Below are 24,901 nucleotides of genomic sequence, written 5' to 3' on the forward strand. Positions count from 1 at the left end.
GACACGTCTACACACCCTAGTGTTAGCACGGCATCCACAGATCACAATATTTACGCATTCCTAACGATACTGACTGTGTTCTACGAGCAATTGTTTGAGTTTTGACACGGTTAAACGCTTTGCAGCTATTTCGTGTGGTCTAATATCTTCGGTGAAGATACGAAAATAATAGAGTCGCGTACTCAAACGAGGTAAGAAGGAAATTTGGGTAATAAAAAACCTTCAATTCAATTATTTTGTATTTTACCAAATAATGCCGATAAAATGCATACAAACAATTGCGACTCATTTATACACTACTAGATATTGCACTCTTCACGACTCAGCTGACGCATAAAGTGGTGTCAAGTGCAAACATATCGGAATAAAAGATGCGCTGCCCTAATTGAATAATCGATAAGCTTCAGAAGACCCGTCAATGAAATAGTCTTTAAATTGACAAATTGCCACTTTAATATAATAAGAGCTTTCATCGTATGTCCGAGGGAAGATTCAGAAAAGAATTCTGGACTGATTGAACTCGAGAAGTGAAATTTAATGAACTGAAAAATACTCGGAAATTTACTGTACACCTAATTTAGTCAAACTAGAGGGTATCTATTTTATGAATGATCAACAAAAATGTCGTTTCCAAGGATAAAGATGGCTGCGTTGTTCAGTAGTCCACAAGTTTGACGTGGCCTGAAGGTTCCGGCCTGTAAAAAATAAAAATGTACTTTCAATGTAGGATATTCATATAAATCACAGATAAGAATATATTGTTTTCTTTTGAACACAAGCATAATATGCCAATCGCATTATTCTCCCAAACTATACTCTGTCGACATTTCAATAATGACAGAAACCTCAGTTATAATATGCACCAAGCATCCACTAACATCCAAAGCGCTCCTGCAGGAACAGTAGATTTCATGAATAATTCACTAAAACATTGTTCACAAAATCAATAAAACCAATTGCTAGATGTGTTGAAGTTATTCTTTTAGTCATGAAATTTAATGCAAATAATAAGGAAAACTCCCTGATGGGAACTACGACAAACATCTGTGATTTATTCACGCAATAAGCAAACAGTTGGTAATGGCAGGCCTCAGAATAACCAAGGAACGAAATGCTAACAAAACAAACCTGTCCTCCTCATCCCGTCTGTTCCTGAAGTCTCTTTCCCGGTCCACGAACCGTCTTTCAGGCCTGAAGTCTTGGTTATCCCGACGATCTCTGCCGAAATTCGCAGGAGGTGGATCTCTGTAAGGAGGGCCGCCGTTGTCGCCTTTGAAGTTCCGTCCACCTCCGCCACCTCGCATCGCATTACCTCTATTCCTAAAACCAGTCATGGGTGGTTCTTCCCTATCCCTGAAATTTGCCTTCCTCATGGGCTCGTCCCTATCTCTGAATCCACCACTTTCTCTCATGGGAAATTCTTCTCTGTCCTTGAATCCTCCACCTCTCATTGGCTCTTCCCTGTCCCTAAATCCACCGCCTCGCATTGGCTCTTCCCTGTCCCTAAATCCACCACCTCTCATTGGTTCTTCTCTTTCCCTGAATCCACCACCACCACCGTCCCGGCCTCGTCTGTCATCGTAGTTATCGAAATCGTTCATCATTGGCATTGGAGGTTGCTGCGGGGGACGATTACCACCCAAGTGTGGGAAGCCTCTCCTGTTATCACGAGGTGGTGGTAGTGGTGGCGGCTGGTAGAAACCATCCCTATTGTAGCCGTCAGTACCGTTATTTCCGCCGTCCCCGCGGAAACCTCGATAGTTGTCACCGGCATAGCAATCCCCACGACGGAAGTCGTTGGGGTCGCTGCGATAATCCCTAGAGTTTACACCAGGAGGAGTAGGGCAGAGAGAAGGACCAGGCGGTGGGAAACGAGGAGGAGTCCGACGAGACGGTGCGGGCGGGTACGGCGATGTAGGGGAGAATTTTCTGGAAGGTGGAGGCCGTCGCACGTCAGGAACGAGGTCCATGAGGCGCGGAGGTGCCGTTGGCGACGGGAGTAAGCCTGCACGTGGCGGCGGTCGGTCCTCAACCGGCATCCTGAGATCCAAAAAGAAACGAAAAGGTCATCGACTGCCAAGGATTGCTTGCCGTACGGTATTTCACTGCAAAACAACCAGTAATGGAGGGTGAATTCAACGACTTCTAGTTTTATCCAGCTATGATGTCGCAAGAATAAAAATAGTTCCAATTTTCTTTATTTTATAAAAATGCTACTTATTCACACCCTCCACCAGTAGTTCCCACAGAATATGTTCAATTCAGTCGCAAATGCAGAAGCTGCACAAATTCACTCAATGGTTAAAAAAACACCGACTTAAGGTAGCTACAGAACAGCAGTTAATACGTAGCATTGAACACTTCAGAATCAATACCCTCACAATAAATCAAACACCATAGCGCTCGGTCTGACCGTCTCTGAGGAGGAGGAGGAGGAGGGGAACGTGAGTCATGGCGACTCCTGCCACGGCCTTCGTTTTCGCGTCCTCTGTACGGCTGCACAAAAAATCAATTGCTATGATTATTTTGAATGTAAACAGTTGCATGGAAACTCAATGAATAAAAAACTCATCCCATGGCATTACCCATTAGGAAAAAGTTCGATTGCAGCCTCAATTCAATTAGTGTATGGAAGACTAGTGTACATAAACTAGTAGTTATTAAAAATAAATATTGTAAAAGAAGCTTTATTTAAAACAAAGATATACGATTTATATCTGCCAGCAAGAGAAGCCAAAAGCTCATTTTCTATGGTGCATCTGCTATGAAAAAAAGATAGCGTTTGGTCTTCGGACAAATTTAGCCTGGTGCATCAGCTGTAAAATTGTAAAATTTGGCTATCAAACCGCGAGCATCATGACTAGAAAAAAAAACTGCTCGTACTTATCACTGGAAATGAAGTGAGAGACACATAGAAGAAAAAAAATGTTGTCCGTTTTTGACCAAAATCACGGCAAGATATTTATCAACGATATAAAACAGACGTAGGTAGATTTACGGAAAACATGAACTGCATGCGATTTCATGGTCATAAGCTCGGAAACATAAATAGTAATCGACCTCACCCTGCTCCTAACATCGTCAGGGGACGAGGACCGTCGAGAATAAGAAGGTGAGCGTCGAGGATACGAAGGTGACCGACGCGAGCGAATTGACGGCGAGTAGGAACGAGACGATGACCGGGATGATGATGAGTCTGATCCATGACGACGGTGGCGCTTCTCGCGTTCTCTGTGAGTTTATAGTAAAAGATTTAAAAACTAAGAAAATGTTGGATTAAATAATACTGAATCACCTGTTGTCATTAAATGCGCTTTTCAAAGTTGCAGAAGCTGGAACGTACTATTTATGGCGTTAGAATCAGTTATCGGTTAAATGCCGTAGCATATTCATTCTGAAGATATTGTTCTTGAGGCCGTTAATGAAAATACAATAACACTAGTAAGTAGCAACAAAAAAGTTTGATGCAAAATCCCGTACCGCTTTCTCATCCTGATGGCGATCTCCCTGAGCTCCTCTTCCCTGTCCAGGCGTTCCTGCATCTGCTTCTCCTGACGCTCCCGCTCTTGAAGCTTGTCGGCCTTGCCTGTCATGGTTTTTTATTTTATAATTCATTGAATCTACGATACTATTGAAATTTCATCATTATTAGAGCAGTAATAGACGTGCATCTTGTCCAATGAGCGTGGGCTGAAATTCAATTATATAAAACATGCAGTTACTCACACTGCTTCTTGAGGAGCGCTTGCATTTTCTTGCGGAGTTTCTCTTTACGCGCCGCGGCGACAGTAGCGTTGCTCGCAGTTCCGCTGCCCTGAGCATCCAGAGGCGCGTTATTCGAGAACAAATATTTTGGTATTATTATCATGAATATTATAATATTGTTATGAGACGCTACTTTAAGTGCACAGGAAGACGATCTTAATGCTGATACATGCGATAAAGTACCGATGCCAAGTCTTTTCGCGCTCGACGTGTTATAAAACGCGGCGGATAAGAAAAAAAAATATTTTAAATGGAATGGGAATCAACGAACATGACTCGAGAAGCGAGTGACAAAGTCTCATGACAAGTTTTATTAATGAGACTTCGCGTATGTAGTGAAAGGTAGGGGCGACCAGGATACGAGTCAGGGTACACCTCAAGAATGAACAGTCGCATGCGCACCAACGCATGTCATCGTTGCCCACGCGCCGTTCGTTATTCAAGTGCGTTTTGATGCCACTTCAAGCCAAGTTTTGGATGCCCCTTTAGCTGGCAAGAAGTAACCGCTAATAAGTGTAGAGGGCTACATTTAGTGGCGGCTGTCGGACTAGTCATTTCGTGCAGAGGCAGTTGCTGCTTAAGCACAACTGTCATGGTACTCTAGTACCAAATGGCTGCGATCAAAAAACTAACATGTTTGTTTTTGCCGAACAGCAGAGGCCACTAACTGACGGATCGCGGTCCAGATGCTGACCGTAAAGCAATCCCATGCTGATTACTATACAAATACAATCCAAACGACTACATTTTTGAAAATAAACGACGACTTAACGAAGAACAGATTACGTTTTCGTGCTTTATTATTGCAGAATCCAATCTTTATGTGAAGTAACTAAAATTACTGATCATATTGTTATCACTTGCTGCTCCATAAAAGCAGTGGCATAACTGTAAGAGAATAGCAAAAAAGTTGGATGCATAATATGATCATATCAAAGAGTCGTGCTGCACAATACTGACGCTCAATTCTTCTTTAATACTAGATGAAACAAAATAATTCAAATTGACTAGACAATTACATTTTTATCAAATTACTCATAACCCTTCACGATATTTCCCTGCGATCAAGCCAGGCCGCTGTGAGGGCGGGACACAAGACGCCAAACTTTACCTCGAGAGGACACAACCTCATCCGCGTCACGCAATCATGGGTGTCGATATATCCCCAAACCATAATGATTGAATAAAGAATTAATGCACCGGTTTGGCAGAGTATCAACTTCATTCATGAAGTAAAAAGCTGTAATATACATGAATAACTCAATACCAACCTCCCACTTTCTAAATGATTTTATAGATCTGGTACCACAATTGAAGTGATCGAGTTTCTGGTCGCGAGTATTCAACGTCATTTCGAGTAGAAAAAACACAAAGGTGAAAGATTTAACTAAGCTATGGATCGTAGATCTGTCAAAATTTGTGGAAATGTTTCTGGTAGAAGTTTTGGTATCCATAGTCTGGACCTAGAGTAAGATAAAAGCCAAGCTGCAAGTAAGGGTTCAGATCACCACGCGCTACGAAAGATTCTTACTGACTTTGAGTGTCGCCGAAATGTCCTCAATACTTCCTCCTCCAGGCGTCCTGTGGAACAAGACAGTTTACATTCATTGAAAAATAATGCCGCATAATAGTCATGTATATATTATATCCAGAAATACACATTAATCTTTGACTAACATCGTAGAGGCAACGTACACTAAACTAAGACGTTCGGACTCTAAACATTAACGTACTGAGTGAGCGAGGCAGAAGCTGCCTTGCTTGCCGCTCCGTCGTTGGCGTCATCCTCGTCCTCAGAGTCCGTGGTGCCGCCCCTGCGGCCGTAGTAGCGGCGAGCGGGCGGCTGCGCAGGAGTCGCTGAGCTAGATTTATCCATTTCTTGGGCGATCGTGCTCGGTCGACCATCCTGACAGCAGAGAAAATATTGATCGTCAAACACGTTTTGGTTCTCGTTGGGACGCTAGACATTAATAGCTTTGACATCAGCCAGGCTAACTGAATGAGAGTACTTCATGCATTAATTTATAAATTAAGACATTTCCGGCTGTATTTTGTTTCTGTGTCTATTATAAGAAAATAAATTGATAGAAAGTGGCTCTGACTCGAGCAAACTCCAGTTTCTGATCTTATTCGTAGGGCCTAAATTTTACAACACCACCAAACAGTATGAATATAGGCACAAGATTGAGACAAAAAATAAAGCGCCTGAACGAATATCTTCTCAAAAACTGATACTTTTGAATTCATGGTAAAGAAAACACATTACTATTAGCGCGATTGCCTATAAGTAGCCTGTAAGTATCGTCTCACCTCATGAGTACTCGAATTAGTTGGCTGATGGGAAGGGGGTGTCGGAGAGCGCCGACGCCTGCTAAAAAATTGACATTAAGCAGAAGTTGTGATCATATGACCACTCAATATAGACAATTAGAGTTCGATAGCTATGCAACTGTCCTGCAAACTACTTTCCAGCTCCTGGAATGTCATGGAATAATGTAAAAAAGCATAAATAATATACAAACAATTAGTAAAAAATAAAAATTTCCTAACAAACTTCAAATTTGTATAGCAAAATCTATAAAAAAAATGCAAATTCAGAGAACAGTTATTGACATCATCAACAATTAATTCTCTTCAGATGAATGAGACGGCAAATGAGATGAATCCAAGGATTAGGTTGAATTTCTGTGAAAGCTACGGTTAGCTTTTACAGGTCTTAGGACATGATGATGAGAACATCACACACCTGTCACGGGAGCGCGACCGGGAACGGGTGTAGCGGCTTCCAGAGCGTCTGCGGTAGTCGGGACTCCTGGTGGCACGGCTGTCAGATGGCGACCTACGATCATAACATGCATTCATATTTTGCCATCACTTCTGTAGTGAACAATAATTCCCCATAGCATCGACATTCGCAGGGCTACCCTGAATAGTAGTAGAAAAACCGTTCCACCACCGGTGCTCTTAATAACTAAAAACCAGAATTAATGATTAATAATGACTACAAAGCTAATCGCAACCAAGGTCGCATAGGCAGAGGAATTATAACCGCCTTGAACAATGTCTGAGGCTGGTGCTCGTTTGTGTAAATTTTCAGATCTTAATCTGGGGCCGAATGAAACAGCAATGTAAAACCGTTTCTATAGCTCCGACCTGATGCAGAACCTCATGTAAACATTTTTACCTCAGGCTTGTTTGTACTACATAGAGACTTTAGAGCTTCAGGCCGGCACAGATCAAGAGACCATCACCGACCGGGTGTGATAGTAGCGTCTGCTGTCACCAGAAGGAGGTCGCTGCTGCCAGTCTCCGGAGTCTCTGCGTCCACGCTCTCTGCCGTCGCGGTCCTTGCGGCCTCGGCTGTCTCGCTCACTGGGCCGGTCTCGGCCGTACGCTCTGTTGTCTCGGTCTCGAGAACGCTCCCTTCCTCTTCTCGAGTCCCGGTCCCGTGAGTCTTTCCCTTTGTCGCGTCCTTTGCCGTCATCTCGGTGATCCTTGTTTGTTTGATCCCAACGATTGCTCTTCCTGTCTTTGTCACGCTTCCTGTCACGAGATGCCGATGGATTCTTAGGCAATATAATCATGCCAGTGACGCTTTCGTCCTTCTCTGAATCTTGGGCATCGCTGTCTTCACCACCAAAGCTTGTGATGAATTTAATTTTACCAGCAGCAGCGGGCGGAGGCGGCGATGCAGACGGGGATCGAGATGAAGAGTTCTTCCTGTAGGGCTGGTACGTAGGGCTGCTTCGTGCAGCGTAACTGAAACAATTTCGAACAGGTTAAATATTGCAGGTAAGAGCTCATTCTAGGTAACGTGTTGCAAACAGATTCAGGACAAGAGCGTTGCATAAAAAAATATAAATAATCAGCAAAGATTACATTTCAAAGAGAGTAAACCTACCATGCTCTGAATTATTTGGATAATTCCTAGATTCATCTGAATTGTCTGTACGAATAAGCTTATACATTGATAATTCCATGATGAAATGCAATTTTATAAATACTATGATGAAAAATTTGGTATTCCTTAATAAGCTTGACAACTACTATTAACGGAAAAATTTTAAAGAATATAAATCTCAGCCTTGTACACAATTTCAAATCATTATCCAAACAAAAAAATTACTCGACTTTTGAACATGATTTGGACAAATAAGACAGTGAGACAGAAACAAATATTGGGCACACCAAGTCACTGATGAATTAGCCCCACATACCTTGGAGGACTGCACTTTTTGTCAGTAGGCTTCTTTTTTAGAGCTCGTCTCTCTTTTCGTGATTTGCGACCCTACAAATACACATGGTCATAAAATTGCAGTTTCAAGTTATTGTGTTCAGAACTCTTTCATGATTCAGAATATTATTGAGAAAGAATTCACTGCTATACTATCGAGCATGGCCCTACCAATGGAATATTCCTACTGAATTGTCAATACCTACTAGTTAATTCCTATCATTATTCAGCCTAAAACGATATCAAAAGCAATCTACAGCTGAAAAATTGATCCCACCGAAAGCATGGCTTTTTCGTCGAGGTGTTGTTTGACTTGTCTAAGTTCCTCAGCTTCTTGCAAGTCTCTGCTGATCAAGTCCATGAAGTCACTCTTGCATAGCCCATAACTTTTGCCTGATGTGTTCAGTTGTTGCTGCTGTGAATTGTCCAGCTGCAGTACATCCACCGTCATGTCTGCAAGTACAAACATGTCTGTCACTGCTAAAACGCAATATATATGACGTAACCTTAAAAATACATCACCAACAAAGCTAATTCAGTATGAAAGTGACATAGCATTCACAGATTAAAAAGAATATATAATATTCACTCGCTCAGCTAGAAAAAAAAATCCTTGAACACATTCATGAAATTTATATGACGTCTGTTACGGCAAAAGAAAGGGAAAAAACAGAAAATAGGAAGAAGATTGAGTCTTTAGCTCGTCCTCCTACAGCCAGAAAGTTGATTATCCCGAAGTACCAACAGTTTTTTTAATTATCGACAGAAGGATGAAACTCGTGAAGTTGATATTATTTCAATCAGATCTAAATCAAACTTTTAGATTAGTTAGCAGCATAGAATAAGCCAGGTCAAGTCTTACCAAGATCGATGTCACTATCAGATTCCTCATCACTGGCGTTTTTCTCGTCATCCGCAGCTGCTTTAGGCACGGCAGGAGCTGGCTTGGATGCAGGCAAAGGAATGTTAGCCGGGAGCAGCATAGGCAAGGGGCTGTTGTTGTCGTCGTCATAAGAGAAGCCAATGGCAGCTTTTTTAGATGCAGCAGCTTTCTTCTCCTCTTCAACAGGCTTATTTCCCATTGGACCATACAGCTCCTCATAGCGTATTTGTTGCAGGAAACGTTCCTCACCAACTGAGGTAATAATGAAGACATGACTAACATGACAACAACATGACTAAGTTAATAATGGAAACTCACATGTAATAATAATGATTCAATGACATGGCGTATCATAGACTGGCTTTTATAGTAGCATTTTATTTCAAACTGTTATCTCAAAGCCATCAACTATATATTAAAAAATGGGAGCATTCAGTAATAAATATGCAAAAAATAAAGTAATAAAGAATTTTTCAGATTCATGTGACACATTTTCCAATAAATATTTCTGAAGTGGCTCTACATTTTGAAGCCACTTTGAAAACAATTCATCACTTCTGAGAAATAAAATAAATATAAATGTAATTGGCACCAAATGGCTGCTGCCTGAATTATATTAAATTAAATGTATGAAGCACTCACTGCCCATAAAATCATTCTGAACAAGTGTTCTGTAACGTTCATAATTAGCTTGTCGTTCCTCCCAGTCAAGTGGAGTCTCGTCTTCATCTTGGCCATCATGGCTCTCATCACCATTTTCATCCGAGCCTGGGTTAGCAGGAATTTCGTCCAAATGAGCACGCACATCAAATCTGTCAATCATGCAAGACATGTCGCCTCGCCATGGTAACCTGTCACAGAGAAACCAGAATCACAACACAAATTAAACTCCTTAGTAACTTGAGTGTGCATGGAATTTTGCCATAGTAAATTAATTCAAGACACTAAGCTACCATAATATATATCATAAACATAATCAAAGCAAATATATATTTTACTATATACAATCAAATTTATGATTTAATTACAAGGAAAATAAATACGATTGCTGACTATAACAATGCTCTTAAATTTCCTTGGTATCATTCATCCATTAATTAATAAATTAAGAGTTTTAACAATAATGCCAAATGCTGTAAATAAATATTGAATGAGAGATATAGTAGGTATTAAACTGACATAGTGCCACGAGCCTCGGCTGCCATGTACACAGCTGGGTCCATGTGAATTTTGATGTGACGTCCATGAACTTGCAGGAACTGCATTGGCTCCAACTTCTGCAAATCATCAGTTATATATAATGTCAAAAGATTTCCATGCACTCAAGTCAATATTAGTTTGAGTTACATAAATACCTACTAAACATTGACCAGACCATTTGGGTAAAATAAGTAGGAAATAACTCTCGAAAATTCACACTAGGGAATCTGAAAGTATATTAGTTGCCTCCACTTGGGGAAACAAAAAAGAAAAGGCATACAAATGATGACATTTCACACGGATTGAGTCATGAACAAGAATGGAATTCAAGAACTTTCTTTAAATTTGTCTTATATTATGCCTTAAAATCAAACTGCATATAAATATTTCTAATAATGATCGAAGTAGATCAGGTTGCATAAAATGATTGCAATTTGTTTATAAATACACAAGGAAACTAGTTGCAAGGAAATGGAATACTTATTTTCAGTCAGGTAAAAAAGGTAGTAACTCGTACAATTTTGTCATAGTACTCCTTTCTGCGTTCAGCTCTTTTGCGATAGTCGACCAACATCTTCTGGACATTCTTCTCCTGTGATCGGGCCTCATGCCACATCAACTTAACATTTGCAGATGCCATCACACTTTTTTCTGGAAAAAAATAGAATCTTCTATGAAACCGTTTATAAAAAACACTTGCAGCAATTTAATGTCCCTTTTGAAATCTCAGTTTCTATTCAACACAGAGCTTTATTCAAGAGTTTTTCACTCATCCAACATGGAACATTATAAATGTAATTAGTAGTATAGGTACGTACCTATATCTTATTACAACAGGAGTTCATCATTAACCAAACAACAACATTAAATTTTATACTGTAGACAAAAAATTGTCATAGGTAGTAATTGGTATTCTTCAGTGATGAGTCTTCAGTACTGACTTTATCAAAATAGGAAAAATATGCCAGAATATTAGCTTTCTCACAAAATATACATATTCAACTATATTTTTTTTAACTGGCAAGATGATGATCTGGTGACTGAGCATACTACTGAAAAATTGCTGCCTTCACTCTGAAACTATAAGTTACGTAACAAAAATAGCAGATTCAATCGTCAATCTGAGAATATTTTTTTTTTTAAGTCACATCACTAAAAATGTTTTCAGTTCATGGGAACTGCATATACATGAATCTAATTTCCAAAACTAAAATTATGGCTTGGAGAGTGCGTACCGTAAAATGGGGTTACTACGACTCCCGGGGTAACTTTGAACACTTTACGTTTTTTTAACAAAAAACCCCAAAACTCAAAAACTGTTTTACATAGAAAAATTTTTTCAATGACCATTAAAGGCCTAAGACTGAGGCTACGTAACACAATAGAAAGATTTAAAAAGTTGGCATATCTAATAGGTTAAAAAATTAAAAATGTGACCCACAAAAAAGAGCTATTATTTAAAGCCTGTTGGAGTACCCCCTCCAATTTTTTTTATTTTTTTGGTAAAATAACTCCAGGTTTTGATGCATTGTAGTAGAACTCTTCTAGTTACATATGCAAATGACAAATTTTAGGAAAGTGTCCTAGTTTGCAAATGGAGGGCGCTGCCCCCAATGGGGGAACTTTGACCACCTAATGGCAGCCATGAAGGGGTAACATTGACCGGCTTGAAAATTAAGTTAAAATTACTATAGGTACCTATATAACATATTTTATGTTTGATACACCTATTAATGTTTGTTCTTCATGTTGCAGACTCTACAGAGTCTTATATATGGTAATTTTAACTTAATTTCCAAGCCAGTCAATGTTACCCCGTCACGGCTGCCATTAGGTGGTCACATTTCGCCCATTGGGGGGGTGGCACCCCAATTTGCAAACTATGACACTCCTAAAATTTGTCATTTGCATATGTAACTAGAAGAGTTCTACTATAATGCACCATAACCTGGAGTTACTTGGAGTTATTTTACCAAAAAATAAAATTGATTTTATCACCCAGTCAAAGAAACCCCAAGAGCTGGGGTAACAAAGACCATAACTTTTTTTTAAATTACATCAAACTATGAGAGGCAGAAGCCAGCAATTTATGGTAATTGAAGCTAGAGTATAGACCTGTTTTTTGCAGGTTTCAATTTAGGTTTGAAATTACATCAAAACTATGACTATTAATTACATCAAAACTATGAGAGGCAGAAGCCAGCAATTTATGGTGATTGAAGCTAGAGTATAGACCTGTTTTTTGCATGTTTCAAACATTTTAAAAAAAAAAGTGGTCAAAGTTACCTCATTTTACAGTATTAAAAAAATTGAAAAAATAATTTTGTCAGCTACAAATCTTATAACTGATATTTGACACACTTTTACCTGTCTAATTGATCTGAAATTTTGCACACTTGTGTGAAGTCAGAGGCAATGCATGAATCAATTAATATAATAAATAATTTTGAAAAAAATTTATATATTAAAAAAATTGAAAAAATAATTTTTTTAATATTCAAAAATTAAATGAGAAATTCATTGTACATCTGTAAGATTGGAGACACTGGATTCTTTGGAAGTGTTGTGTTTAAAAAGTAATTTTTAAACGTATTTTATTTGAAATTACATCAAAACTATGAGAGGCAGGAGCCAGCAATTTATGGTGAGTGACCCTAGAGTATAGACCTGTATTTTGCATGTTTCAATCTAAGTCTAATTTAGCTAGTAAAAAATTGTATCATTTAAAAAAAGTAGTCAAAATAACCCCCTTTTACAGTAGTGAAATCTTGCATCTCTTGAGAGGAGCGTCTGATCAAAATTTTATCTCGACTATTTACAGACGGATCACTTTCAAACTTGGTACCACATATGTAAAACAGAAAAATAGACTGCTTCAATTCATGTCAATTTTTCGCAAAAAATGAAAGAAAAATGGAAATTCTTAGAAAACGGCCATAAAACAAGGTATGGTACTGTAGAAATCTATCTTGTCCTAGGATTTTCAAGCTACAATATCTAGTTGCATATTATTCAATACATGAAGACCATATCTATTGCTTAATTGTAGTTTTTTTTGAAATTTGAATTTTTGTTGGTAGGGAAGCATTTTTTGTAAAATTTACCCCCTTTTCCAAATTATTTTCAAAACTATAATGAAATTGAAAAAATGCTATAATGGATAGATCTTTTATTTGCAAATCAAATGGTATATCTCTCATTGCTGTAGCTTAAAAACTCTAGGAGGAGATAGGTCATTGGCTTGCAGTGACAATAAGTGTGAATGTTCAGTACAGCGCAACTAAGGGGAGAGTCCGGCCAAAAATTTTGGAATTTGGCTTTCCCGCTTTTAAGTCTCATCTTAAAGCTGACATTCTGACCTATCCAACATGAACAAAACCATCTGTGTAAGTTGATTTATGCGTTCACTATAGATCAATGAAAGGGTTAGGAGCAGTGGAATTCTTTAACATTTAAGATAGGCCAAAATTTCTGGCAGCACACTTAAATAGCCAAGAATAAACATGCTGTGCTTCAGTTAACCACCTGCAGTCCTATGGGATGGTTCTTGTGCCGTTGTTTGCACCATCCTTGACAGAAATTAAGCTCCAGTATTGTCTAATCTTGCAACCTTGCTCCCTTAAATGTCTATTTCAAGGCGCGCAAGACTTTGTCAGGCTCTCTACTGAAAAGTCAACTTATTGTCACTGGAAAACTATCTCCTCCTACAGTTTTGAAGCTATAGCAAAGAGAGATATACCATTCAAATTGCAAATAAATGATCTAGAGATTGATCAAAGAATTTTTTCAATTTTGTTTTAGTTTTGAAAATATTCTGGAAAAAAGGGGGTGGGAAATAGGGAGGAATCAAAAATTTTTTGAAAAATTAAAGAAAAATGCTCCCGCACCCACAAATATTCAAATTTCCAAAAAAGCTATGACAAATTAATAGATAGGGGGGGATGTACAGTTAAAAGTTATTACTGCAGAAACCATGCTGATGCCGTTTGTGCAAGAAACTACAACTTCAAGAATAAAGCATTAAGATATCAACATTTAGTGGCCTAAAATGTTAAATAATTGTGAAATTACCTGCCTATGGTCCTTACACATCAAATGATATGCATCTTGTTATTGTAGCTTGAATGTCCTAGGAGATAGATTTCTACAGTACTTCCTTTTTGGCCGTTTTCTAAGAATTTCACATTTTCTTTTATTTTTTTTTAAATTGACATGGATATAATCAGTCTATTTTTTGGTTTTACATATGCAAACAAAGTCTCATATGTAACTGATTTATGCTTTCGCAACTGATGTGAAATTGTGAATGCATAAATCAACGCATGGAGATGGTTGTGGTACCGTTGGATAGGTCAGAATGTCAACTTTAGGATGAGACTAAAAACCAGAGAAGCCAAAATTCAAAATTTATAGCTAGACGCTCCTCTTAAGTTAAATACTTTTCATAAATTTGGATCAGGTTGCTTCAGGTGATCAGGAATATCAGGCAAAAATTCATCAAAATTGTGAGTAAAAATGGACCATATTTAGATTTTCATGAACAAAATGAAGCAAGGGACATAAAAATGACTAAAATTTATAACAAAACAAGCACAAAGCACAGGCATTTTTTTTCTCATTTGTGGGCAATGAGCGCCTTACAATAGAAATAATACACAAGGAACTGCGATGGTTCGCAATAAGAAATAACTCCACTGTTCCGCCACACTATTGAGTGGATTCTATCCAATTCACTCACTCACACAGTCCACGTGCCATGGTCAGGAAGATGTGCCAGGTGCGCGGGAATTTATTTCGTCATTTTAACGACCTGCGCGGTGCGCCGTACTACGTTGGTAAAAAAAAAATGCACCGTGCGCCGTACTTTAGAAAGCTAAAATAGTTCTACTATTTTAGTAGACAATATACGCGAGTATATTGACTACGCAAATCGAACTGACAATAATAAAATGTAAGACATGTCCGGGTTACTTCTGACTCTTCGGTAGTACTGTGGTCTGTGTTCACTGTTCAGCATAGCTAGTGACAAACCAGAGATTTTTTAGAATCAGTTCATTTTTAATCTCCTCATTTACTCAAGATTTAAAACAATTCCTTATGTATGATAATGATGGACGGCTTTAGACGCTGAGCCTGGTATCCATGATTGATGATACTTTGCTTGCCTACTTATAGGACTCAAAAATGAATTTGAGGGAGAGTTTAAAAAACTCTGCTTTGCCACTACCGCACTACGTAGTATGTGCGAGTGTGTTGTGTAGCCTAGCCTACAAAGTTACAGCTTACTGTTGCAAATAGGTATGAAGCCTTGAAAGTTTTCTGTACAGTACTACCTAACTGAAGTTAAGTCACACTGGACTGGTAGGCGGTAAAATAGATCAATAGAACTGGAGCAGAGACAAGTTTTATAGGCTAATGCCGCTAAGGGCGCTAATCAAACATTACCACTGATTGCACTGAATAATGATTAATTTTTTCCATGTCCATTGCCATCTTAGCTTCTTAGGTATTAAACAAGCAACAATTTAAGTTAAGCATCATAAAATCATTATTTGCAATTGCAACCAACAACCTATGGAACATACCTGGACTAAGCCTGGGTCTGAAAATCTAGAATTATGGTCACAATTTGTGATCGTAGCAACTACGGTAGCAAGCGTCAAGCTGCATGGCACGGATTATGAGTTATGACTATGACACTAAATGACAGAGATCAGAGACTATAACTTATAAGTCATGAAATTTTAAAGCTTATTTCAGTTATTGGTTATTGTGACGGTGTGACCACTGACCAGGTTGCTTTACTCTAAACTAAGCTTTAAGAACGCGTAGGTACAACTAATATAATTGCTAAATGCATTTATTCGGCAATATTTACGCGTTCAACACCAATTACATAAACATAGATCATATATAATTGAGAATTTGCGTTCAGGGTATAACCACGCATCACTCCGTTTTGTCTGCAACGAATCCGGAGCGAAGGCGAAGCATCTTCGATTGTCTTCACTTTTCATGCTATTCCGCCATAATTTTCCGTTTGAAAAGTAATTTTAGTTATTGTCTGGCATTACTCGCTTTAAAAGAACCATTCGTTGCCACTTGATACTTCGACTTGATATTTTTGATTACAATAAATGATGTGCCACTGCCAGCACGGTTCTTGCTAAATCAAGGCACATTTATCTCAAGCACTTCTACGTAACATGAATGCATACATAAAACTGCAAACAATTTTCGACGAAAAATACCGTGCCGGGAACTGACACTGTGAAAATCTCAGTGTAAACCAAATTCTATCCTATAGAAAGTGATAAATCATTTGACTCAAGATATTGTTAATGGACTATATGAAGTTAAATTTGAGCAATTCGAAGAAAAACATAGACTGAAGGAACATTCGCAGGCTAAAATAAAATAAGGAATACAGGAAAAATAAATAGATCATATACAACTTTCTTTCTTTCAATAGCGGCACAGGAGTGTACAGGCGCAAAGATTAACATGATTGAATAGAGCCCTTTATATGCGATCCTAGTTTTCTGGATCAAAACGTTCTTCTCAACGTTCACTTTCAAACTCTAAAACGTTATGTTCAGCAATTAGAAACGCTGGCGGGTTCTGGAGCAATTGATCCACATATCAACATTATTTGCCTGAATTCACACGTGAAAAATCCATGTGATAACTAAACTCAAACGGCATCATGCAACTCGCTTGATTCTCATCTCTAAATTTTAGTAATAAAAAACTACCTTTAAAAATGTATCAAAAACAGAAACAACACAACCACCTAGAAAATTAGAAATAAAAAATATTTATATAAACTGCACATTAGATTTCGTATTCTCCTACCATACGTTAGAATAATAAAAACGAACAGAGCACGTAAGCCAAGTAGGTAATTACTAATTGGTTATATCCAGTAAAAAACGCATTCAGATAAGGTAACCAGCTAGTTAATCGTACAAGGTTAAATAATATCTTTTTAAAGATGTAAATAGAACAAGACGAAGGATTAATCGCAATGTTTTTGCATTTAGAACAAAATAAAATTCTTATAATTCTATACCCATGAATCGTATATATCTAAACCATAAAAATAGCGAAACTAGACGTATTTTCAGGTAACATCTACTTGCTATTCCCGACCTAAACGTTCCAAGTTTTTATTTCATTAGATTAAGTTTGTGGATAAGTAAATATTCAACTATTACGAACATGACTCAGCAGCAAAATCATCACTTGTGGGTGCAATTGCAATTACCTAGCTATTTCATCATCTGAGTTAGATTCTTCTTCGATATTATCATCCAAGTAGACATAATCTACAACTGGTTGGTTCCGACCGACGTCTAGGAGGTTCAAGTCCTCATCGTCACTTAAATCACCTTCAATGAGGGCGTCGTCTGAATCATCACTCACTTGATCATCGGCAATTTCAAGCCCTCCATCAACATTGATACGCTCATCGTCACTACTCTCATCTTCTTGCTCGTCAAGATCTTCTCGCTCATTGTCATCCACATCACGCACATCGTCTGCAACTTCATCAACGACAGGATTTCCGGCATTTAGCCCATCGTTCTCCCGTTCATTGTTTTCAATTTCATTGTATTCTTGGACACCAAAATTGTGCACTTGCTCTGCTTGTGCGAGCGTTGAGTCATCGTTGCCAAGTTCTGCATTTCCACAAGCTCGTCGGACCGCTTCAAAAATCCTATTTTTGAGTAACTCTTTGTCATGCGGTTGCCGGCCTAAAAGATCAGAAACGTCAAGAACGATTAGACCAGGCCGCTGTGAATCCGACGGCTGATTGAATAAGGGAGGAGTGGATAGCGTCCACTTCTCTTTCGATGCAAGAGGTCTTATTTTAGAGGCAGAAATACCAGAACAAGCGGCGTGTATACCGCTCGAACTGGCGACTGGGTTTGACAGTCCAGAAGAATAAAAATTATTTCCGTTTTCAGCATTGGTCCCGATGTTGTCAACGTTAAGCGAGGACTCGAAATTATCTGCAGAGTCATCTGACAAACCAGAGTAAGCAGGAATGGAATCTCGCTGAAGAATATCTTTCCGTCGGTGCAGTCTGGCAGGCGGTGAACTTGGATTCGTCTGCAGAAGTTCGTAGTCACGGATCAGAGGCAGATTTTCACTCGGCGTAAAAACCAGAAAATTCGCACTCAGGTACAGAGGATATTTAAGGTCTGTACGATCTAGTTGAAGGAGTGTAACCTGCACAATAACATAGTTTGCATTAAGAAAATTAAGTATGCCACGCTCAAGTCAAATGAATATACCTAGTTCATTTGACTCGAGCGTGGAATAATCAAATGAATAGTTCATTTGACTTACTCTAGATTTTGGTAACTCTGTTTCAACAATTTATGAAAGCAAATGAATACGACAAATTGCATTATGTATGACTTGCTTCATCGTGACGTCCAAAGGTGATGCTGCGCAGTCCAGAGCTTTGAGAGAATCCTTGTTGGCGCTGTCCGTCCACCATCGTTACTCTGACATCACGAAGATAATTATTTCGATAGAAAGACATATAAAACGTAGAAGTGATATCGAATAAAATCTCCACATGAAGAAAAATAGTTGTATTTTAATCAAGTAATTTTGTGAACCCACGTGAGAAGGGCTGTTGTTTTGTTATTTGTCTTTTCCCTACCATCGGAATGTAGTCAAAATGCAGCCGATTTGCTGTTATTGATTGAAAATATCATGAAAATTTGAAATTTTATCAGAACAAAATCAGATTAAAATCAATACGAAGCTACATAAAATAGGCTGGAAAGAGTTAATAAATAAATATAAGAGACCATAAGACCAGAAGAAAAATACTTAATTAATAATATATCAGTACCTAAACATTATTTTTCTGGCATCTATGGCTGGAAACATGATAGGCCTTCGGTTGTTCCGCTTCATAGTTAATTTTGATCCATCAAAGAAGAGTACTAAATCCAGATCAAAGTTGAAGCCCGTCCAGCGCCAGATGTGCTGCGAGCTGCTGTAAAAACAGCGCCCACACCGCACGCATTCCCGGTCGAAAATATCCTCAGGCAGCTCCGACGGTCTGGTGCAAGAGGATTATGTTATGTAACATGAAATTATATGATAAAATAAGTTGCATTTTCAAAAGAAATTGTGAGTTTTTATTATTCTGTAAAAGTAAATGAAAAATTATGGAGATTTTGTTTATATAATTTATTAGGCAAAAGAACACACGCGCATGAGAACATATGAAAAATCAATAATGATTATTGATCATTGATAATCTCAAACTTGTCAGAAATCAACTAATATTTTCAGTTCTTTGCTCTGCCAGTTACAAAAAAAAATCGTTCTCTAGCAGACTCCACAGTGAAAAGTATAGACGAATAAAACCATTTAAATAAATGTCTGTTGAGCTGCTCACCCCGTATCCTTTCCTTGAGACAGTCTGAGCAGGTTGTACCACTGGCGTGTGATGGCGGGCTGAAGCCATTGTCTGGGCAGGATGTTGTCAGCTGCTATGAGCTCCATGTCCAGGTAATGGTTCAAGATGTACACCAGGCGCAGTTGCCAGAAAATACCCCGATATTTTACGCCCTCTTCGCAATCCAAGAAGCATGGCCCCTGCAAAATAGTATTCATTTGATACCATGAGATGAACAAATAAATGATACGATATTAAAGTATGCAATATTTATTCCTCGGATTGGGAAATAATGCTGTATATTACTGGAGTTACAGGATAAATATCCTGGCTAAATAAATTTAGTTCCATATTAGCATAGTCAAAGTTTCAAACAATTAGCTCCCTACTCTTGAACTCCTTACGTTATTAATTTCAATAAAAAGATACAAATATTTTCCGTTTCCAATTTCACTTTTGTTTTGCACCAATTTGCAGTGCATAATTAATTTATCATTGGGAAAGATATGATTAAATTTAGTTTTTCATCAAAAAACGTTGAATAAAAATTTCATTAGTTTCTTTCATTACGTTTTTGATTCACCATAAGAAAAATGGAAAATAAAAACACCCAGCATTTTTCAAGCAGTAAAATTGATATCATGTTGCAAGTTATGACTTTAAACACAGGGTTAATGGTTAAGGCAAACTTCAAAAGACAAGTAGGCTAATTGTAAGCAAAGCATTCATACATACAAAGATTACATCAAAGATGGATTTCTTACCTGTCTACCTTTGAAGTATTTAAGAGCTTCAATGGAAATTTCATCAAAACTGCCTTCGAAGTTTGGATGGAGCTGCAGGAAGAGCCACATTTTGAGGAAGACATAGACAGAAAACTCAGTCTGGATGACGAATAGGCTAGGGGAGGCGAGTGCTTTTTGTAGCATCTCCAGCGGCAGAGAACGAAGTTCCACACAGTGATCACTGAGGGACGTGAGCAGACAGCGCTCTATCCACTCCACACAGAGCTTTTCAACTTCCAACACACCGTATCTGCTCGTTGTAAAATATTTCATGAAAGGTATTGCTCCCTTGATTAATATGTGACCAAATACTGATGTTCTAACATGGGAAGTTGTTAGCGTAATAATAGCAAAAATAGGGTTGTGTTCAGTTTTTCTCAACGTTGTTGAGAAAGTTATGAACTGAAATTTAATTCAGTTCTTAATTTTATGATAAATAGTCCAATACAAAGGCGTGGCAGGCAAATGACTCGAACTGAAGTGGGAGTTCAATTTAGTTAGTCTAAATTAAATTTGCGGACGTGCTAGTACTCTAGTAGATACGATACCTGTTGGCAACATGGAAATACTGGAGGAAGGTGCGGCTGTTGATTGTCTCTCGCATTATTGAGGAGCAATACTGGATGACAGGGTCTAGCTGCAGCAGTACTGCCGCAGCCAACACCCCCACCACTTGCTCTCCTGTCACGCTCAGCTCATCGCGGTACAGGAACCCCAGCGTCTTTTCTAGAGCTACAACATCAATTGCAAGTTGAGTGAATCTCTGGAAATTCTCCTGAAGAGAATCTCAGGCATAATGCATGCATGTACCATAAGGTATAAGCTTATACTAGAAGGAGCTTTGTTTGGTAAATAGATATCCAATGAATGAATGGGCACAACTGTGCTGAATAATGCAGGCTTCTCAATCTTGTTGTGGCATCCATAAATAAGGCCGTAACCTAGAAATTACTTTAACATTAATATTTATTATTGAGCTTTAGAATATTAGTGCATATCTCACAAACAACTAAGATGCAAACTAAAATGACTACCTATACAAAAATTTTATTTCAAACATTGATAAACCTAATATAAACAATGTAGAAAATATATATACCGGTACTCAGAAAAATCCAACATTACATACAATGGAGTAATCAAACATACCTGGTATTGTATCCATACAAACAACAATTAAGATGGAAGTTATCAAATCAACAAAATTTAGTCAACAGCAAAGCATCTACATTTACAGATATAATAAAATTCCACACAAATAACAGGGGAGGCACATAAAAATGATACCGGTATATGATCAACAAAAAGCAGCTATATAGATACCTTCAACTGTTACATTGTCATCCATGATGGTCATGCTGACCACACTGTCATGGGACTCTTTCCAGTTGCCAGTGAACATACTTTCAAAGTATGGACTCTGAAAAAAGACATTATTTTTCACATTAAAGAAACGTTAAAAGAGAACAAGAAAGTGAATACACCGCCAGATTGACAAATGATAAAATAAAATACATAATAATGAAAACAATATATTTATATCAACATATATAGGTAAATATGATACACTTGAATATTTCACAACTTAATTATTTATTAGAGCCAACCTAAAAAGAAATAAAAATGATAATGCCAGCAATAAAATATATATACCTCACCTGCCTGAGATACACTCGATGTAAGTGCCAACATTTCCCCAGAGCCACGAGAGTCACATCAGAGTTTTCTCCGTTCTTGAAGAGGGTTTCATAGATGTATTCAGATGTGGTTTTCAGCTTTTTTCTGAAATAAACAACATATACCGTATGTATTTAATAATTATAATAAACATGAATTTATGTAAATGGTGGCTGAATAAAAAAATAAAATGAGAAATCATGAAATAATCTTAGTAGGGTAATCTCTTATACTCAGCTCCTAGTTTCAACATAAACATGATATTACACAATATTGTGCAAGGTGAAAAATACAAGTTAATATTGAAACCAGATCTCGATGTTTTTCCACAGTTAAAATTTTCAATGCCAATTCTACCCTAGGAACTTCTTTCACTGATTTGCTTGATGTTTTTAATATTTTCATAAAATTACCTATTTCTTATTAAGATCTTTGGAAAAATTGCTTCAATTTTAATCTATTTTAATCTACATATATTTAATTTTTTAAAACCTTAAAAACCAACCAAAAAAATGGTTTAAGCAAAGAGGAACTTTATTAAAACTGTAAAACAGTACAAAAGTATAATTTTTCAGTAAATAGTATAGGTATAATTTTGGAGATAATAAGAAACTTTGAAGCCAAACTGCCAGAAAATCTCCCAAACTGCCCAATGAATTTGTATTTCCTGATTAGGTTTTTGATGATATTTCTAAACTAAGGTTAATTTAGGTATTAAGCATAATACCATTAAATGTATTTAAATAAACTTTGTACATTGATCAACTTCCTCAATGGGAAATTTCTAAGTATAATAGTTGCATCCTAGCAAATGTTTCAGGGAACATGCTTGAAATGTGTACCTTAGGTTAGAAGCAGTAGTCCTGTAAACTTGCCTGCATGAGTGAAGGTTAGACACAATTATACAAGTTTGTCAGAGTTTGCCAGAGGGACAACATTGGTCACTACTCAACTAAAGAATTAACCAAATGCAGCTTATGGCCAACATCAAGACCCTAATAATGAAAATCAATGTCTGTAAGCATTTATTTATAACCCAATAACTGATAAAGCAGATAAACAGAGATATCTTCAAATGCCAGCTCAGGAAACTAAAATATTATTTTTAAATAGATTTTCTTTTGTTGTTGCCTACACCTAGTTAAAAGCTATGGAGCTCAGGGAACTTCACTTTAATGTGGAATAATGTTCCATGTGGGAACCAAAACCAAACAATGTGGAAACCAAAACCAAACAATGTGGAAACCAAAACCAAACAATGTGGAAACCAAAACAAAACTGTTGTTCAAATAGTTCTCATTGGTTCTTACAGTCATTCCAGAACTACCATATGCTCTAATAGTTCTCATAGAGCCATTTCATTTCAGAACTATCTGGTTCTATAGATGAACCAGATGACAGAACCAGATGAAATTCACATCCCAGTACAATTTCCGTTCTGCTGTGAATGGAAATTGTTTGCAGCAGGGAGTTCAAACTGCTAAGCTGTCTCATTACAATAGAAACAATTTGTCTGATGATTAAATGAGTAGAATGTTATAGAAGTTTAATAAATGAAGTTAATACTGCTGCCTTCTTTTCCTTTATAATCACCTGTCAAGAAAATAAAACTAGTACTACATAGTTTAGAAACATTTATTGTGAATAAACAACATATTAAAAATGTACCTATCAAAATGAACATGACAATTGACCAGCCATAAAATACACTGACTACCATATAGCAAATTACAAATCATCAGCAAAACAAATTTGGATAACTGTCAGCATTTATATACCAGGCTGAGTAAGCTCAATACGTTTTTAGCTAATCTAATCTCATTTTTTGTATCTTTAATAATGAAAATTTTTCTGTAGGTATTATGATTTTAGTAAGCAGCTTCAGTCCAACCTGTAATATAGGAAGAATTTCCCAAAAATTATCTATAAATATACTTGTCTTTCAGCTTATTTTTTAAAATGTGGGTGAAAAATATATATTTTTTATTATTTCTCACAGGATAAAATTGTAAGAATAGGTAAATAAGAAGAATAGGACCATAAGAATAGGTAAAATGGTCCACAATCATAATGGTTAATTGGTTAGTAACTGATCAAATGAATTAAGATAAATTAGTTATACTTACACTTTAGGAGTTTTCAGAAGTTCATCTATTTCCTCTTCTTCAAGTTTTCTCTTCTTTGATGCCTCCTCTCTTGTTGAGCATTTATTTTGCCCTAACACGGTACTTACAAGACCACCCATGATGATGGTGATTTAAGATAGTGGTGAATGCTATTTAAAGTTCATGGAGATAGAATTGAAGCCAAGATGGGCAAGAGTTTCTGCAACAAAAGTTAGTTTTTAAGAAGTGACCCATCTCAAGATTCAAGAAGACACTCGATCATCTCAGTGGTTTGCATAGAGAAGCACAAGCCCATAAAAAATGCCAATAATTTGGCAAGAAAATGCAACCTCACTGCTTTGTCAGTGTAGTTTGTTGGCATGCAGGGATTTCTCTTGGGGTGCTGTGTGTATGCAATTGAATCAGTTCTTCTTGGTGTGTTTGAGGCATCAGCAGACTGTTGGGTGGCCAAGAAAATAGTGTTGGGAACAAGGCAGGCCGGCAATGGCAAGGGATGAAGGGAAGCTTGCATAGGAGTGCATGAGGCTTTGCTGGGCTGGGAGGGCCCCATTTATAGTTTGCCTGGTGTGTAGAGGTGGAGATCAATGAATCTTTAGCCATGAGTTGTGTAAGCATAGGAAAAATCTTCAGGGAGTAATGGGTTGATGTCTAAAGGACTGTGTGCTTTTTACTGTTTCTAAGTTTGGCCAAGGCAGCAGGTTGTATCTGGCCTTTGGCTGTTTGGCCTTTTAGCTTGGGAACTGATAAGTTGCCATCTCTGACTCTAAGGATTTTCATCTGTGACTACGACCCTACACTACATTG

The 24,901-nt window shown here is 37.6% G+C and overlaps 2 protein-coding genes across 4 annotated transcripts; both read right to left on the reverse strand.

Annotated features, from left to right (window-relative positions):
• Positions 1 to 225: 225 nt before the first annotated feature.
• On the reverse strand, positions 226 to 16,070 carry LOC108672277 (CLK4-associating serine/arginine rich protein). 3 transcript variants are annotated; one of them, XM_018159918.2, is made up of 18 exons: positions 15,668 to 16,070; positions 10,600 to 10,733; positions 10,062 to 10,159; positions 9,525 to 9,733; positions 8,862 to 9,134; positions 8,277 to 8,452; positions 7,983 to 8,053; positions 7,021 to 7,524; positions 6,512 to 6,604; positions 6,076 to 6,133; positions 5,499 to 5,671; positions 5,301 to 5,346; positions 3,727 to 3,814; positions 3,481 to 3,586; positions 3,066 to 3,231; positions 2,414 to 2,496; positions 1,129 to 2,040; positions 226 to 695 (listed from the first exon to the last, which is right to left on the reverse strand). In XM_018159918.2, exons 2-18 carry the CDS (start codon positions 10,720 to 10,722, stop codon positions 656 to 658), a joined length of 3,219 nt encoding a protein of 1,072 aa, XP_018015407.1. In that variant the 5' UTR covers positions 10,723 to 10,733; positions 15,668 to 16,070; the 3' UTR covers positions 226 to 655. The 3 variants fall into 3 exon arrangements, with proteins under 3 accessions (XP_018015407.1, XP_018015405.1, XP_018015406.1); XM_018159916.2 differs by having other exon boundaries at positions 6,076 to 6,136; XM_018159917.2 differs by lacking the exon at positions 15,668 to 16,070 and adding an exon at positions 10,901 to 11,167 and having other exon boundaries at positions 6,076 to 6,136.
• A 458-nt stretch (positions 16,071 to 16,528) lies between these two features.
• On the reverse strand, positions 16,529 to 24,296 carry LOC108672285 (germ cell-less protein-like 1). The gene is made up of 9 exons (XM_018159928.2): positions 24,098 to 24,296; positions 21,953 to 22,076; positions 21,618 to 21,714; positions 20,843 to 21,026; positions 20,274 to 20,544; positions 19,510 to 19,709; positions 18,955 to 19,167; positions 18,514 to 18,598; positions 16,529 to 18,317 (listed from the first exon to the last, which is right to left on the reverse strand). Exons 1-9 carry the CDS (start codon positions 24,214 to 24,216, stop codon positions 17,346 to 17,348), a joined length of 2,265 nt encoding a protein of 754 aa, XP_018015417.1. The 5' UTR covers positions 24,217 to 24,296; the 3' UTR covers positions 16,529 to 17,345.
• Positions 24,297 to 24,901: the final 605 nt, after the last annotated feature.

This window comes from Hyalella azteca, unplaced genomic scaffold (genome assembly GCF_000764305.2).
Source record: "Hyalella azteca isolate HAZT.00-mixed unplaced genomic scaffold, Hazt_2.0.2 contig13949, whole genome shotgun sequence".
Lineage (NCBI taxonomy): Eukaryota > Metazoa > Arthropoda > Malacostraca > Amphipoda > Hyalellidae > Hyalella > Hyalella azteca.